General features: G+C 39.8%; 1 protein-coding gene across 1 annotated transcript in view; it reads right to left on the bottom strand.

The window, feature by feature from the left end:
* ANXA10 (annexin A10) overlaps positions 1 to 15,660 on the bottom strand; it is a 68,431-nt gene that overhangs the window by 17,979 nt on the left and 34,792 nt on the right. The window contains exon 4 of the mRNA XM_045831384.1: positions 163 to 276. Coding sequence (XP_045687340.1) covers positions 163 to 276 — 114 coding nt within the window. The remainder of the gene's footprint in view (positions 1 to 162; positions 277 to 15,660) is intronic.

Consider the following 15,660-nt stretch of genomic DNA (forward strand, 5'->3'; position numbering starts at 1 on the left):
CAACCCACTGAGCCACACCAGCCAGGGCTCCATTATTTCATCTTTGCTCAGATATTCCCTCCCCTCTCCCTGATCACATGTAGCAACATCACAGGAAAGTTCCTTTCTCCCGAAATATGGGCCTGTACCAGTTACAGGTATGTTTTTGCATCGGACCACTACCTTCATGGCATGCCAGAGTTCGTGAGCATCGTAAGATGGTGGTGAGTACAGGAGGCCAACCATAACATCTTTGAAGTGATCGGAAAGCTTTTCCTTCAAGTCCCCAATCAGGTCCTATAAAGAGCAAAGTAAATATTTTTACTGTATCAGTTACCAACTTTACAAGAGAAACAGGATAATTGCAGAAAGTCTTCTGGTCAAATCTCCTTTTCCATGTTATTTCACTTAGTAACAAGTCTGGTTTTGATTCACACATATACGCATGGATTACAGGAGACAATGGACTTGAGGGTTTGCATGTCTCCATGAGATGTCATCTCTATTGATATTTTAGTCATATAAACATGGAATAATATTCTTATTTTCTAATCTCAACCCCATCCCTCTTTTGACCTCATTAAAAAAACAAATGAAAGTTGAAACCTAGAAACATTTTGATTAGGAGTTCTTAGTTTTCTTGTGTGGAATTAATGAAACATTAGTCCTTAAATAAAATACGTGTTTTATTTTATTATTGTAGCAGTCTCTCTTAGCAGGGGGTTTCTGGTTATACTATGGCCAAAAAGCTTGTGTAAATAATTTAAGTAACCTTAGAACTTTCTTCAAATAGCCACATTACTACATTTATTTAAAATATTGAAAGTTAAACAGTTATAGAGAAAAATAAGCATCACGAATTTTTGACATTGGAAGACAAATAAAAGTATAAAATTGATCATTTTACTTTGACTTTTATTTTATTTTTAGTATAAAGTGTGTATTTAAAACATATATGTTAAATTTATCTTTTGTAGGGTTACAAAAGTATCTGTTTAAAATTTATTTTTTGCTGAAATATATAAAGTATATTCAATGTTACTTTAAAATGCACAATATTTTAGTTCTGAGGAGGTTGCACAATAGAATTCAAGTGAAAGATCCCAGTGAGGCATAATAAGCTTTAATACAGTAAATAACAAAATAGTTATAATATTCATTTTATTTGGTATTATGTGACAGCACTTCTCCCATAATGTAATTTCTTTGTCAGCAAATGAAAGCATTCACCCACATGGTGGTAATTGGTAGTAACACAGGGGATCTGTTGATTTTTTGCTAGGGTCAATGCAATTTGTTTAATGAGCAATATGTCTAGAATTGTGTCGGGTGTTCGTGTACATATAAAAGCATAAAGTCTCCATTTTCATGGAACTTATGTTCTATTTAATTCCCCTATTATTTCCCAGTGACTTTTTCTAATTCCTTTACCAAATAGTTGTTAAGATGATATTATGATCCAGACATTCTTCTAGGTACTGGGGATAAAGTAATAAATAAAACTGAAGTGAACATGTGAGCTTATAAAGCTTATATTCTCATATCGACAGGAGGTCAGTGAATATTTTTTGAATGAAAGGTTGCAGTTACTCAACAGATACTTATTTAATGCTGTTTCCCAGACATGGTGGTGTGGGAAAAATGCAATGCAGTCTGTTTTCGAGGAGGTTCACAATTCTACAAACCTAGAGATAAACATAAGTAAAAATAAGTAAAAATGTGAGCTAACATAGTTTCTAGGGCTGTCGATATAATTTTTCCCAGCAGATGCTAAAGCAGGAATACAAGGAGATCAAAAGAATTCAGACGAATGGATTTACAGAATTGGGGAAGTGGGATGTGTTTAGGCAAAGAAGGACCAGTAGCAGGGAGACGGGAGACAGAGAAGCCATTTGCAATGGTTCATTTTCTGTCAACGTGACATTTTTATGGGTTAATGTTTGACCAAATGACTGGGCCAATGACCCAGTCATTTGGTCAAACATTAACCCAGATGTTTCTGTAAAAGTATTTTTTGATGAATTAACATTTAGATCAGTAGACTTTGATTAAAGCAAATTATTTTCCATGATGTGGTGGACCTCATTCAGTGAGTTGCAGCCTGGATAGAAGGGCACTCCTCCCCAGAGGGAGAGAATTCCGCACCAGCAGACCATCTTTGGAACTAAACCGCAAGTGCTCCGGGAGCTGCTGGTAGAGAATCCGCATTTTGACATTGCTGGTCTCTACAACCGTGAGAGCTAATTCCTTAAAATCTCTGCCTCTATAAATATAAATGATATAGATTATAGATATAGGTGATATAAATATGTGAAGAGAAGAGAGGAAGAAATACTGAGATTTTTTTTGGTGTGTGGATGGGCAGGGACTCAGGAACTGCTCAGATAATGCACAAATCAGCCTGGCCTGCAGCACAGCTGCAGCAATTCACTCTTCCCAGAAGTGTGATCTCGCGGGATCTCAGGAGTCACGAGATGGCACGGGAGTCCTGTCCTGAGAAACACCTGGGTGTCTGAGTGCTAAGGCTGGGTGGGGTCTCAGACTCTTCAGTAACGAGTGTGGCTCATGGCACCTATCGAGCAAATATGTACACATACGTGTGCATAACCCTGACACTACACCACCCAGGAAGGTAAGTCAGCTGGTAAAGAGAAGTGTAGAGTCGGGTAATCCTGTCCCAGTGTGCTTGCATTTGTGGTGGAAGGCAATCTGGAGACCGAGAGATCCACTTGGAGACAAGACAGCTATTAAATTAGACTTCTAGCGCAGAACTGCATGATGATTGTGGATCTTTGCTCCTGCAGGAACGCAGGAACCAGCGCAGCTTTTGGTGACAAAGACGCTCTAAGGCTGTGCTCCATTAATTCACCAAATGATGATGGCTTCTTGAGATGATGATTTTCTCAATATGCATCAGTAAGAGATACAACCTTAATTAATATTAGTTATTTTAATTTTTATGTCTACCCCCTTTTAATTTAAAAGTAGGATATATCTTAGAAGACGTGTGTCCTTAGAATTATTTCCTTAAATAATTTCCAGTTCTTTTGTTGTTTTAAAAGTCTAGGATATAACACTTATTTTTTTTCCTTAATGGACTCTCCCATGCAAAAATAAAAACAATTATAAGCTACTTAAAGGGAATCAGAGGTGTTCGAATTTAGCAGTTTTTGGCATTTTTTCCATCCTAGTATACCATAGAAAAAGTATTGACCTCACATTAATATTAGTGACATAAAGTAATGATTTCCTTAATAGTGCTAGGGATGGGCCATGTGAGAATTCTAGGTGAGAAGAGGAGTTTCTAAAGTTGTTCAAGTGAATTTAATATAATACCCCGTTTGAAAGTGGGATGATTGTTCTTTTACTCCGAGTGAACGTTGTTGAAGTGGAAGAAACAGTATATACATAATAAAAGCAGAGCTATAATCTAGTATATATTATCAAAGGCCAAACTGAGGCTCTCCCAGGCAGTGCATAGAGACTCACAGAATTATAGAAATTTCTAAAAGAAAGATACTGTCAATAAAATGGAGGTTCATGGAAAGTGTAGATGAGCTAAACCTTGAAAGATAAGGTGGGAGTGAGTTAGGCAAAGACATAGGAGATATCAACAATGGACAATATTTAAGGACAGAGAAAATGCTGATCTGGGTAGAGTAAAATGTGCATATGAAAGGGACAAGCTAGCTCTTAATAAACACTGACTAGATTGATATCTAAATGTTTTAAAGGAGACTTTGAATGTCAGTTATTCTTTTGACTCTGAATTCAGAGTGGAAATACCATGATAATGGAAATTCAAGCAGGTCAGACAGAAGAGCATGATAATGCTAATAACCACTAATATTTATTGTTCACTGTGTCAGCCAGGAGTCAGAGTATTAGAATAGCTGTAATAATTTATTACAACAGCCCTATGAATTAGGAACTATAATCATCCCACTGTATAGATGATAAAACCATGGCACAAAGAGCTTAAGTAGCACGTTTCATGTAAATCAACAAGTAAGTGATGGAACCTGGATTTTAAATCAAGCAGTTTGGCCTTCTAGTCTCCTTTTTATGTCATGTAGGCCATAGGAAGCCACCAGTCATATATCATCAGCAAGGTGATGAGCATAACATATAGGTGGTGAATGTAGCATTTATGGACATTTAAATTTAGTGGCAGTGCTTTGAAGGTTTAAATGGAGAAATGATGGCACTTAGCAGGTGCGGGAAAGGTAGAAACATTAGACTCATCATCCCTCTTATGAGCTGTCCCCTAATGCCAAGTGAAGTGCATTATTTCTTTGTGAGTGCAGCTCTGTCTTCCCATTTTTTACACTAGATTTTAATGGCCATATTATTTGCATTTATTTTCCCACAAAGTCTATCAAGATGTGGGTTTCTCATAATTTTTCCTAAACTTATCACTTAGCTCTAGCATAGTGGTGTATATGCAAAATTTACAGAGTATAAAGTATGTATATGTATATATATCATATAAATAAATGTATAAACAAGTGAAATAATGAAAGAAAGTAGAAAGAGAAAACCCTTAATTTACTGATTCTATTTAAAGGTTAGAGGAAATGTTCAAACTGAAGATGGCGTTGGCATTGCAAATGTCTTTTATCTACTCTTTAGTCACCTTTTTTTTTTAATCACTGTCCCTCTCAAACATTTATAATATCTTCATCTACTTTGCATGTTAATACTGAACACCTCTGTACACATTCCACTGTAGACTGAGATAAGTAACGCCACTAGATGGAGCTGGTATGTCTTTGTTTTGTTTTTGAGGTGTATAGGAGTGCGTGTATGCAGGGCTATACAGCACACAGATTTTATAAAAGATTGCAATGAATTTATATCATTTCAGTGAAAGAAATGGTATCAGATATCATCTAATGCCATTAGAGAGTACCGATTCTGGAGGCAGATTGTTTAGTTTTGAGTCCTGGCTGTGCAAAGTACTAACTGTGAACTTGCACTAAGTAGCCTATTGAGGCTACTTAACCTCTTTGCATCTGCTTCCCTATCTGTGAAGTGAATTAAAAATAGAACCTACCTCAGAGCCTTGATCTAAGTATAAACATATTTAACTTGAGTGAAATTTCAAAATATTTTCTGGCACATATTAGGCACTCAACAATGTCTATTTTTTCCTCCAAAAAATATTAAGTAGTTTACTGCAGATCAAAAATGGCAAATACTAGATAATCTCCCCGTCTCTCCACTCTGTCTATCTCTGCTTGTCTCAGTCTCTCCACCTCGAAAGTTTATTCAATTTATCACAACTTTTACAGTACCCAATTGCTCGTAAATTTTATTGTCTCTAACTTACAAATACATCCAGAAACAGATGATTTTTTACTACTTTTATTGCTACAACCCCTTCTCCAGGACACCACCTATATAACGTGGTAGCATTGCCCTCTCTTCTATATGAAAGTAGTAGCCTCCAAATTAGTCTCCCTTCTGTGCTTGTATGCTTGTACCCTTCTGTCTCCCATCAGCACAGCTGACAGTGTGATCCTGTAAAAATACAAAATCAGATCAGCCACGCCTCTGCTCAGAATGCCCTTTCCTACTCTAAACTCCAGGGTGAACCGCAACTATTGTTGGGTAGTTGATCTCAGGATAAAGCAGACATGCCAGGTGTTTGGTCCTTGCACACGTCAAAGTCCTCACAATGGTTCACAAGGTTCATGACGTGTTCTTGGTCACTTCTCTGCCCTCAGGCCCCACGACTCTCCTCTGAGCTCCTGATTTCTGTACTCCACCCATGGCAGGCTTCTTACTGATCCTGGAATAGCAGGTCAGCTCCCAGCCCAGGGTCTTTGCTTTTGTCCTTCCCTCATCTTTGAATGTTCTTTCTCTAGATATTCCCTGCCTACTTCATGAAGCCTGCCTTGGCCACACTGCTTAAAATCATACCTGGTCCCCTAACACTTCTTGTATTTCTCACCAGGTGTCTTATTATTCCTTAAAGCATTTATTACCTTCTAACATGACACATTTTACTAGCTTTTTTTGTCTGCTTTTCTCCTTTGTCTCCGAATTCTTTTTTTTAAATATATTTTATTGATTATGCTATTACAGTTGTCCCATTTCCCCCCCTGCACTCCCCTCCACCCTTCACACCCCCTCCCACCCACATCCCCCCCTTAGTTCACGTCCATGGGTCCTGCATATATGTTCTTTGGCTTCTACATTTCCTGTAGTGTTCTTATCCTCCCCCTATCTATTTTCTACCTTCCCTTTGTGCTACTTATTCTCTGTACCTTTTCCCCCTCTCTCCCTCTCCCATTGATAACCCTTCATGTGATCTCCATTTCTGTGGTTCTGTTCCTGTTCTAGTTGTTTAGTTTGCTTTTGCTTTTGTTTTAGGTGTGGTTGTTAATAACTGTGAGTTTGCTGTCATTTTACTGTTCATGTTTTTATCTTCTTTTTCTTAGATAAATCCCTTTAACATTTCATGTAATAAGGGCTTGGTGATGATGAACTCCTTTAACTTGACCTTATCTGAAAAGCACTTTTTCTGCCCTTCCATTCTAAATGAAAGCTTTCCTGGATAGAGCAATCTGGGATGTAGGTCCTTGCCTTTCATGACTCAGAATACTTCTTTCCAGCCCCTTCTTGCCTGCAAGGTCTTTTTTGAGAAATCAGCTGACAGTCTGATGGGAACTCCTTTATAGGTAACTGTCTTTTTTCTCTTGCTGCTTCTAAGGTTCTCTTCTTATTTTTAATCTTGGGTAATGTAATTATGATGTGCCTTGGTGTGTTCCTCCTTGGGTTCAAGTTCTTTGGGACTCTCTGAGCTTCCTGGATTTGCTGAAAGTCTATTTCCTTTGCCAGATTGGGGAAGTTCTCTTTCACTATTTGTTCAAATAAGTTTTCAATTTCTTGCTCTTGCTCTTCTCCTTCTGGTACTCCTATAATTCACTTGTTGGAACACTTAAAGATATCCTGGAGTTCCTAAGCCCCTCCTCATTTTTTTGAATTCTTGTTTCTTCATTCTTTTCTGGTTGGATGTTTCTTTCTTCTTTCTGGTCCACACTGTTGATTTGAGTCCCAGTTTCCTTCCCATCACTGTTGGTTCCATGTACATTTTCCTTTATTTCACTTAGCATAGCCTTCATTTTTTTCATCTAATTTGTGACCCAATCCAACCAATTCTGTGAGCATCCTGATTACCAGTGTTTTGAACTGTGCATCTGATAGATTGGCTATCTCTTCGTCGCTTAGTTGTATTTTTTCTGGAGCTTTGATCTGTTCCTTCATTTGGGCCATTTTTTTTTGTTGTTTTGACATACCTGTTACATAGTGAGGGGCAGAGCCCTAGGTGTTCATAAGGTAGGGCAATTCATTCGCTGCATTGTGACACAGTATGCATGGAAGGGGTCCGAGAGGGAGCAATGGCGCTTGCTCCACTCCCTTCTGGATTTCAGCCACTTTCCCCAATTCCCACAAGCAAATTGGGCCCTTCTGGTGCTGATTCCTGGGTGGGCTGGCTTGTGTATATTCTAGGACCCTGTTGGTCTCTCCAACAAGCTCTCCTGTGAGGCTGGGAGTTTCTCCCACTGGCACCTCAACCCCCACAGGTGTTTTCAATCAGAGGTTTGAGGCTTTATTTCCCCTGCACTGGGGCCCTGGGTTGTGCAGTCCATCCAGCTCCCCAGTTTTTCCTCCCGGTTATCTGCACGTGAATGTGAGACCTGGTCCTCCACCGCCGCTTTGCCCTGAGTCCTCTCATTCCAGCTGCCTATCTCCGCCCCTCCTACTGGTCTGGATGAATGTATCATCTTTAACTCCTTGGCTGTCGGACTTCCATACAGTTCAATTTTCTGTCAGTTGTGGTTGTTTTGTTTTGGTTTTAAATTGTTGCTGACCTTCTTTTGGTTGTGGGAGGAGGCACATTGTGTCTACTTATGCCTCCATCTTGGCCCAGCTTTTTTTTTTTAATCTGTTTCACCCGGGTAGAATGTAAGCTCCATCATTGGCAGGGCTTTTGAACTGTTTTATTCATGGCTCCTTCACAGTCCACAGAACTGTGTCTTAACACACAGTAAGCACTTACAAAATCAGTATAAAATGAATGAATGAGGACTGCCTGTAATCCAACCATTATTTGTATGAAGTCATTCTGGTCTGCTCAAAGAGAAACAAGCAGTTTTATTTAGTGGAGGGTGCAGAAACAAGGAAATTGACATTTTCCTACAGGGCAAAAAGTGCTAAGTGCTACAGCAGTGAAAATCGTATGGTATTATCAGGACATCAAGAAGGAGATATTACTTTCAGTTGGGAAGATAAATATTGAATATTATGTTTAAATAGCTAAACTTTGCAAGTACAAAGAGGAGCCTTCAAGTAGGCTCTCTAATTAGAGTCTTGAATTCTCACTTGAAGTTATACAAATAACTTTACAGAGGCAACTTGGGAGTGAGACTTTCCCCAGCTGACTGCCTCTGCTTTCTTGTCTGCTGAAGACTCGCCTGGAAGGACTCTGTGGGCATGGCAGCTTGGCCTCTCACGAAGCTAATGAGTCCTTGCTTTTCAAGTTGAGCTGATGAAACTGCAGATTACCCCATCACACCTCCTCTGACCGCTCCATTTACACTAAAAGTAAAATGGCACTTTCTTCCTTGTTCCTCTTTCCTTTATCTAATTATGTTTAACCAAGGGCAAGAAGTAGGAGGATGACTAACATTGTGCCTGTCTGGATATGCTCGGGGGAACAGTTTCATAGTTTTATATGCTTTCAACTTACATGTTTTTTCCTATTATCATGAAAAAATAATACCTGCTATTTCAACACTCGGTGATGTAGGCCTGTATAAAGTGTAACTAAGAATTTGTTTTAATTCCACCTACCCCAATATTTATTGTGTAAGTACTTGCACAATTTTATATTACAGAAACATTTGTAACAGTCATATCTTCTGAACAGCTTCACTATGGGGATGTTTTCAGTTCATTTGCTGATTCACTTTCCAAGGGAAATTGGCATTGTTAATTTTTTGTCTGACAATACTGATAATACTTCAGACTTTTGGAGAATCAGTATATGAAAAGCTAAAACTTTCCCCCTCCAAACAAAAAAATATAACAAACATTCCTTTGAAAGCATAGTTGATCTCAGAAGAAAGAGAAACCCCTGGTGTGAAAACTAGGAGACAGATGGAAACCAGAGGACAAGCACGGGAGCTCACCTTGGCGATGACCTTGCAGGTGTCTGGGGGAAAGTAGAGGGCGGTGTGGGAACTATTTATTTTAGGTGTCAAAACCCAGTGTGAGACATTATGTGAGGACTGGAGAACGTTTATGGGGCCAGTATAAAAGGGGAAACTAGGGGACAAATACAGTTGATTCTTGAACAACATGGGCGGGAAGGGGCCCAGTTCACTGCACAGCAGACAATTTGTGTACAACTTCAGTCAGTCCCCCCCACCCCATGCACGGATGCCCACCTGCAGATTGACAGTCCGGGCCATTCACATTGGGAGGTGGGCAGAAAGCTCATCTCTTGTTGTCTGGGTTTTAAATTGAAGAATATTTTTTCCTGAGAATTCGAAATAATAGACCTCTCTCTCTTGGGCTTGAATTTTCATATGAACTGGGATGTCCATGAAGGGGTATCATCATGAAAGTTAGTCTTGAGCTGGTGATTCTTTTGGGACACCAAGAAAAAGCAAATGCAAAATAAATCTAGGGAAATTCTCTGACTTTCCAGGAGAAAAAAAGACCCTCACTGAAGAAGGCAAGCTACACTTTAACAGTTCCCACAGTAAGAATGTAATACGCAGTTAGAATCAATTTCCAGAGGGATGGACTTTATAAACAGCAGAGTTCAAAACCCATGAATTTGAGACAATAACAACCTGAAAGAACACTCCGAAAAAAATAGATTTGAAAAGAAAGCAGATGAAATTCTAGAAATTAAAACTTCTATAACTAAAAAATACAGTATATTTTAAAGAGTAGGTAATATGCAGCTAAATGTGGAATTAGTAAATTGGGAAACTGTCTGAAAAAAAAAAGACCAGAATTGCACAGAGACAGACAAGAAAAAGGTCGTATGAACATAAGGTTAAGAGACTTGGAAGACTGAATGGCAAGAACAAACTTTTGTCAAGTAGGATTTATATAAGGAGAGAATGTAGACAATTCCAGAGTGATGCTATTTCAAGTACAGTATAACACGTGAAACCTGAGCTGTTTAGATAAAAGTACACAAACATGTTGACTAATGCAGTGAAGTTGTAGAATACCAAAGATAAGGAAAGTACCTTAAAAGCAACCAGAGAATAATAGGTAACCCAGAAAGGGAAACTTTTAATGAGAAGAGATAAAAGCATCAAAAGAGATCAGGAAAAAAATTATCTGCAAAGACCTAAGGATAAATAACTAGAATGTAGCCTAGAGTTCTGTAGCCATCTAAATTAATATTCACCAATGAAGAAAAAAATGACGATATTCTTAAAGAAAAGACCTAAATAGTATAACCATTATCTATTATTTCTGGAGAAGAAGAAACTGAAGAAATGTTCTTTTGAAAGATGACATTAAACTCAGAAACATGGAGTTGGACATCAGAAGAAAAATGGACAAAGAAAATGGAAATTATAAATGAAACTACAGAAGCATTAACTTATAAACAGCAAAATAATGATTGTTTGGGGGAGTATAAAACAAGCTAGGATAAAACAATATTCAATAATGATAATTTGCTGCCTAGAAAATACCCCTAGCCTTTATGCTAATGCCAGGCTTAAATTGAAGAGATGCCATTTTGAAGATGGAGCAGCAAATGCTACAGAGTCCATTTCAAAGACAAATTTATTTTTTAAAAAACGTCCCGAGTGTGAGCCAACTCCAAATCAGTTTCCCGTCTGTGGCCACTGAATCGAGAGCATACATAGCTGAAACATACATATGGTGTCTGCAGTGATGCACTTGTACCTGATATGGGACTTAGTGTAGGCCCAAACCATCAAAGTTCATTTGACTGAGACGCGCCCAGCAAACACCCAGAAAAGAAGTATCTTGCTTGTTGATACTGATCTTTACTCTCCCCTCAAGTCTGTCCCTTCCTTCTACCCCAGCCTCTGCTGGGAGTTAATAGGAATGGGGCCAAGGTCTTCCTGTCCCACTGTGGACTAAAGGCCATTCACACTTGTCTGACTATGCAGAGGGACACTCAGGAGTGGAAGAACTCAAATTTTTTTAAAAAATGAAATTGCTGAATACAGCTTCCAAGTCACCCTTCTGTGTGGACCCACTGGTTGAATTTGGGGAATACTTAGATTCAAATGATGGCTGTGAGCAAGGTTTGCAGTGGAAGAAGGGAAGCTAAAGGAGCCTGTGATTGGGGCCCTTTGGCAGAGTCACTGTCCTAATCTAATAGTTTCTGTTGTTGAATATAGTTGATGTTGATCTTTTACTTGTTTCTCCTATGAGTGCGAGTGCTTATAAGTACCAAAGGGGACGCTCTTGGTAGGAAAAGAGCCACATACAGGGAAGTGCTTCTACCTTTAGCTACGTATGAGAAGGCCCTGTAACCCCAGTGCTCACTCTCTGTTACAAGTCTGTATGACACATGCTTTGATGATGGGAACCTCTGGCGAGAGGAAGAAGCTTCCCAGAAGTTCCTGTCAGTGTTTCAAACTTCTTACCTTCCTCATATGACTTCCAGGTACATCACTTTTGAGAATCAGCTGTTGCTTTACTACTGAACTCTTTTAGAAACCAAATGCCTGATCTGTGGAGGCTTGTGAGTGATAATCCCATTTTGGTGGGACAGCTGGGACTCAGTGACTAGCAACAGGGGAAGAAATGGTCTCACTTGTGAAATGGGCATGGCACACTAAAGGAGACAGCTATTCTGGCCCCAGGAGCACCATGGCTTGACAGGAAAAAATGGCAGTATCATTTTTTTAAGAAAGCCTTTAGCCCCCGCTTTGGGCTTGAAACAAGCTGTTGAATCAGTGGAGACTTTAATCAGTTGCCCTACATGCCTTGACCTGGTTCACTGGTGGCTCAGAAAACACTGAGACCAGATGGTGTCCACTGGGCTGCTGTGGCCATTCAACTTAGTAACAGCTTTGTAGAACCAAGAATGGATGATTTTTGTTCTATGGGCAGAAATCGAGGCTGTTCTCACAGTTCTGGCCAGTGCTCCCCTTGATATTTTTTTTATCTTTTTACCCAGTCTCGGGCTGTTAGACATATCTGTTTGTTTTAATGCTCGGAAGAGTACAGATTTCATATGCAAAGGGGGTTTCTTTGAGGCTGTAATCTGTGGAAACATACTGTGGCTACTGGTAGGAATTTTTGTGTCATTCTTACAGATGTCCCTGTAAGGGCTTATTCCCTGATGATACCACCTGGCACCCAGTTGCTGATCAGGCCTGCCGTGGCCAGAGTATACCATTGCTCCCTTGATCCGTCATCACAGTGCACATCAAACACGTGCATCATTATAGTCTGGGCACGCATAAAATATTCTATGTGTCTGATGCCAAGGTTACCACTGCTTGTCAGCTTTGTGACTGCAATCAGAGGTTGCCTTGCTTTATTCATGGTGAAGGCAGTCAAAGTTCAAAGGTCATTGCTCCTGCACAGCCCTTTCAGATGGCCTTCATCAGTCTTTGATCCCCTCTTAGGGCTACTAGTTGACTCTCAACTATTGGTGCTTTTTCAAGTTACAATGCTACTAGTCCTCTCCAATCAGCCGACCCTGGACACACCATTATGGTCCTCGAAATGAATTTGTGCCATATATTTAGCATTCCAGACTATTTGTAGTCCTATCCTGTACAATTTTTACTACAGAAGCCACTAAACAATAGATTGATAGTCAAGATATTTGATGAATCTTCCATGCCACCACCATTCATAGGCTTCTGGTGATGGTGATAATTGATCGACTCACTAAAATTTCTGACTGCTCTTCTGGTGTACATAGCTTTGTGTCATTTGTTCCTGAATGCAGTTGTCCCCACTGACTAATGATGATGATGAAGGTGGAGAGTTATTGTGATATAATTATCAACTATGTATATTTGGTCTTCATCCCAGTTCTGGAAACAGAGCTCCCGAAACCTTGTAGTTTTCTGAGTGATAGGAATGAGAGTAGCATCTTATGTTGTTTATAATATGTCCCTTTCAACCATACCTGAGTTTATGCCAATGAGAGGAAGGGGACTGATTGCCATAGGAACGCTCAGCCCTACCCCTGTTCTTTAGGAAGGAGAGAACTGACTTACTCACCAGTGACCGATGAGTTAGTTCATCAATCATGCCTATGTAATGAAGCTTCATAAGAACTCTGACTTAAGAGGCATGAGGTGCTTCCAGGTTGGTGAACACATCAAGGTGCCTGGAAGGTGGCATGCCTGCAGATGACGTGAAAGCTCTGCACCCTCTCCCACATGCTTGGCCCTGTCCATCTCTTCCACTTAGTTCTTCCTGCGTTGTATCCTCCATCATAAACCAGTGATGGCGAACACTTTCCTGAGTTCTGTGAGCCATTCTAGCACATTCCCAAACCCCTGGAGAGGGTTGTGGAAACCCCTGTTTTACAGTCAGTCAGTCAGAAGTACAGGCAGCAGTCTGGGACTTCCGTTTGGCATCTGCAGTGGGATGCAGTTTTGTGAGAGGGACCCCTTCACCTGTGAGGTCTATGGTAACTCTGGGTAGTTAGTATCACAATTGTTTGATTTGAGGAGAAGAATTCCACACAGTTGGTGTCAGAAGTAAAGTGCTGAATTTGTGTAAATGTAGAGAGAAACAGTTTTCCTTTAGTTATGTAGACATATTTTGAAAATTTGGGACTCTTCCCTAACCATTCCTGGGCATGATGATTCTTTCTGTTCTAACTTGTCAACCTCAGGGTGTACTGGTTGGTGTGTTCTGTGGGTGGCAGTGTAACCGAAAGTGGGCATAGGACTTCAAACAGTTTTAGTTCAGCCACTTGGGTTATCTCTGGACACTGGTAATTCTAGATCATAAAGATAATGACTACTTGGGTGAATACACCGATTGTGTGGGGACATAATGACTTTCTTGAAGTTTTATTAAAATGCCTTTCTCCCTTTTGCACCTCACCATTCCAAAAGAGAGTTCTGAGTGTGACTTGGAAATAATAGGAAAAATGGCAAAGTTACAACTACTAGAATAATGACACTTTCCCAGTGGTACAGTAAACACAACCTTGGCCTGTGGGGAGGGAATGTCTACTCACACCACTTTGGACCTAGCAGGTTTTCAGGATAGCCTCAATTCGCTGGCCAAATTGGTATGGATGATAGACTGGCCCTGGACTTCCTCTTTGCAGGCCAAGGTAAAGTCTGTGCCACTGCTAATACATCCTGCTGTATCTAGATGAAAACTTCAAACCAAGTGGAAAGGTCATTACTGAAACCTAAAGAGAAAGTCACTCAGTTTTTTTAAGATAGGCCCTGATGATTTATGGGATTTGTTCAGCTCATTGGGCCCAGGCTCCCATGGGGGCATGGTGGGGATCAATGCTGCCAATTGACCTCCGCCTGCTTCTCGGAGTCCTTTGATAATTAAATGCTGCGTGAGACAAGTTGATGGATGTGGTCTCAGCTTTTGTTGGTCAGAGTCATAGAAGTGGCTTAAGGATTGGTGTACTCAGAAAAAAAAAATGTCAATAGTGAAAGTGGCATAGAAATGAGGGGTGATATTGTTGAAAGACAATTTTCTATGGTTTTCGTGTTTCTGAATACTCTGCAGTGGGAGCCACGGACAGCCCTTGGTTCTGTATTGCCTTCCCAAGGATGTTTGTGTAGTGAATAGCACTGGGGGTAGAGCTGGTGTCTCCCTATGTATTCTGCCCATTAGAAGTGATTCAAGTTTCTAAACTCATGGTTTTTCTTCAGCAGTGTAACAGCTGCATGCGTAGGTGTTATCTGGACATCTTTGCATTGACCTGTGGGATTGAGACTTGGGGGACTGGTGCAAAAATGCTGGTAGTCTGGCTACCACTATTACTGTGAATATTTTTGTCTTTGACTCAGGAGTCTTCTGGGTTCTCTAGTGTCTGCGTCATCTTGGCTGGTTTGCTTGTTATCTTGTTAAACATACTATTGTCTCATACTCTTCACATTTCTTGACACAAGATTGACAACATAGTGTGAAACAAATCCATATATGCTCAAAGAAAGTATTTTCAGTCTATATATACAAGATGTGACTAAGGTTCAGTTTATATAAAAAACTACAAACCAATAAATAAATTGCTGGTTGATGAACAAAAAATGCACGAAGAATATGAAGAGTTAACTTAAAAGAAGTGGGAACCAGAATGTAAAAGAAACCTGTGAAAAGGTGCTCAACGTTACATGTTATTAGGGAAAATGCAAGTTAAAGCCATAGTGAGATTCCATTTACATCCATAAGAATGGCCAAAACCTAAGAAGTTTTATGAGAATTTAAAGGAAATGAGAATCATTATGTAGCACGTGGGAGTGTAAATTTGCAGAACTGCTTTAAATAGTGTTTTAAAGCCTAATGCAGTCTGGCTTGAGCAGTATCAAATTTTCTTTCTCCCTCTTTTCTTCCCACCCTCCTCCTCCCTCCCTGTCAGAGATTATATATGTTATTTCAAAGAGAAATAATTGTTCAGGATTTAACAAAGATTCACAGGGGGTTTACTAGACCTGTAAA

This window comes from Phyllostomus hastatus, unplaced genomic scaffold, assembly GCF_019186645.2.
Source record: "Phyllostomus hastatus isolate PE091 unplaced genomic scaffold, TTU_PhHast_1.1 phas_contig_159, whole genome shotgun sequence".
NCBI classification, from domain to species: domain Eukaryota; kingdom Metazoa; phylum Chordata; class Mammalia; order Chiroptera; family Phyllostomidae; genus Phyllostomus; species Phyllostomus hastatus.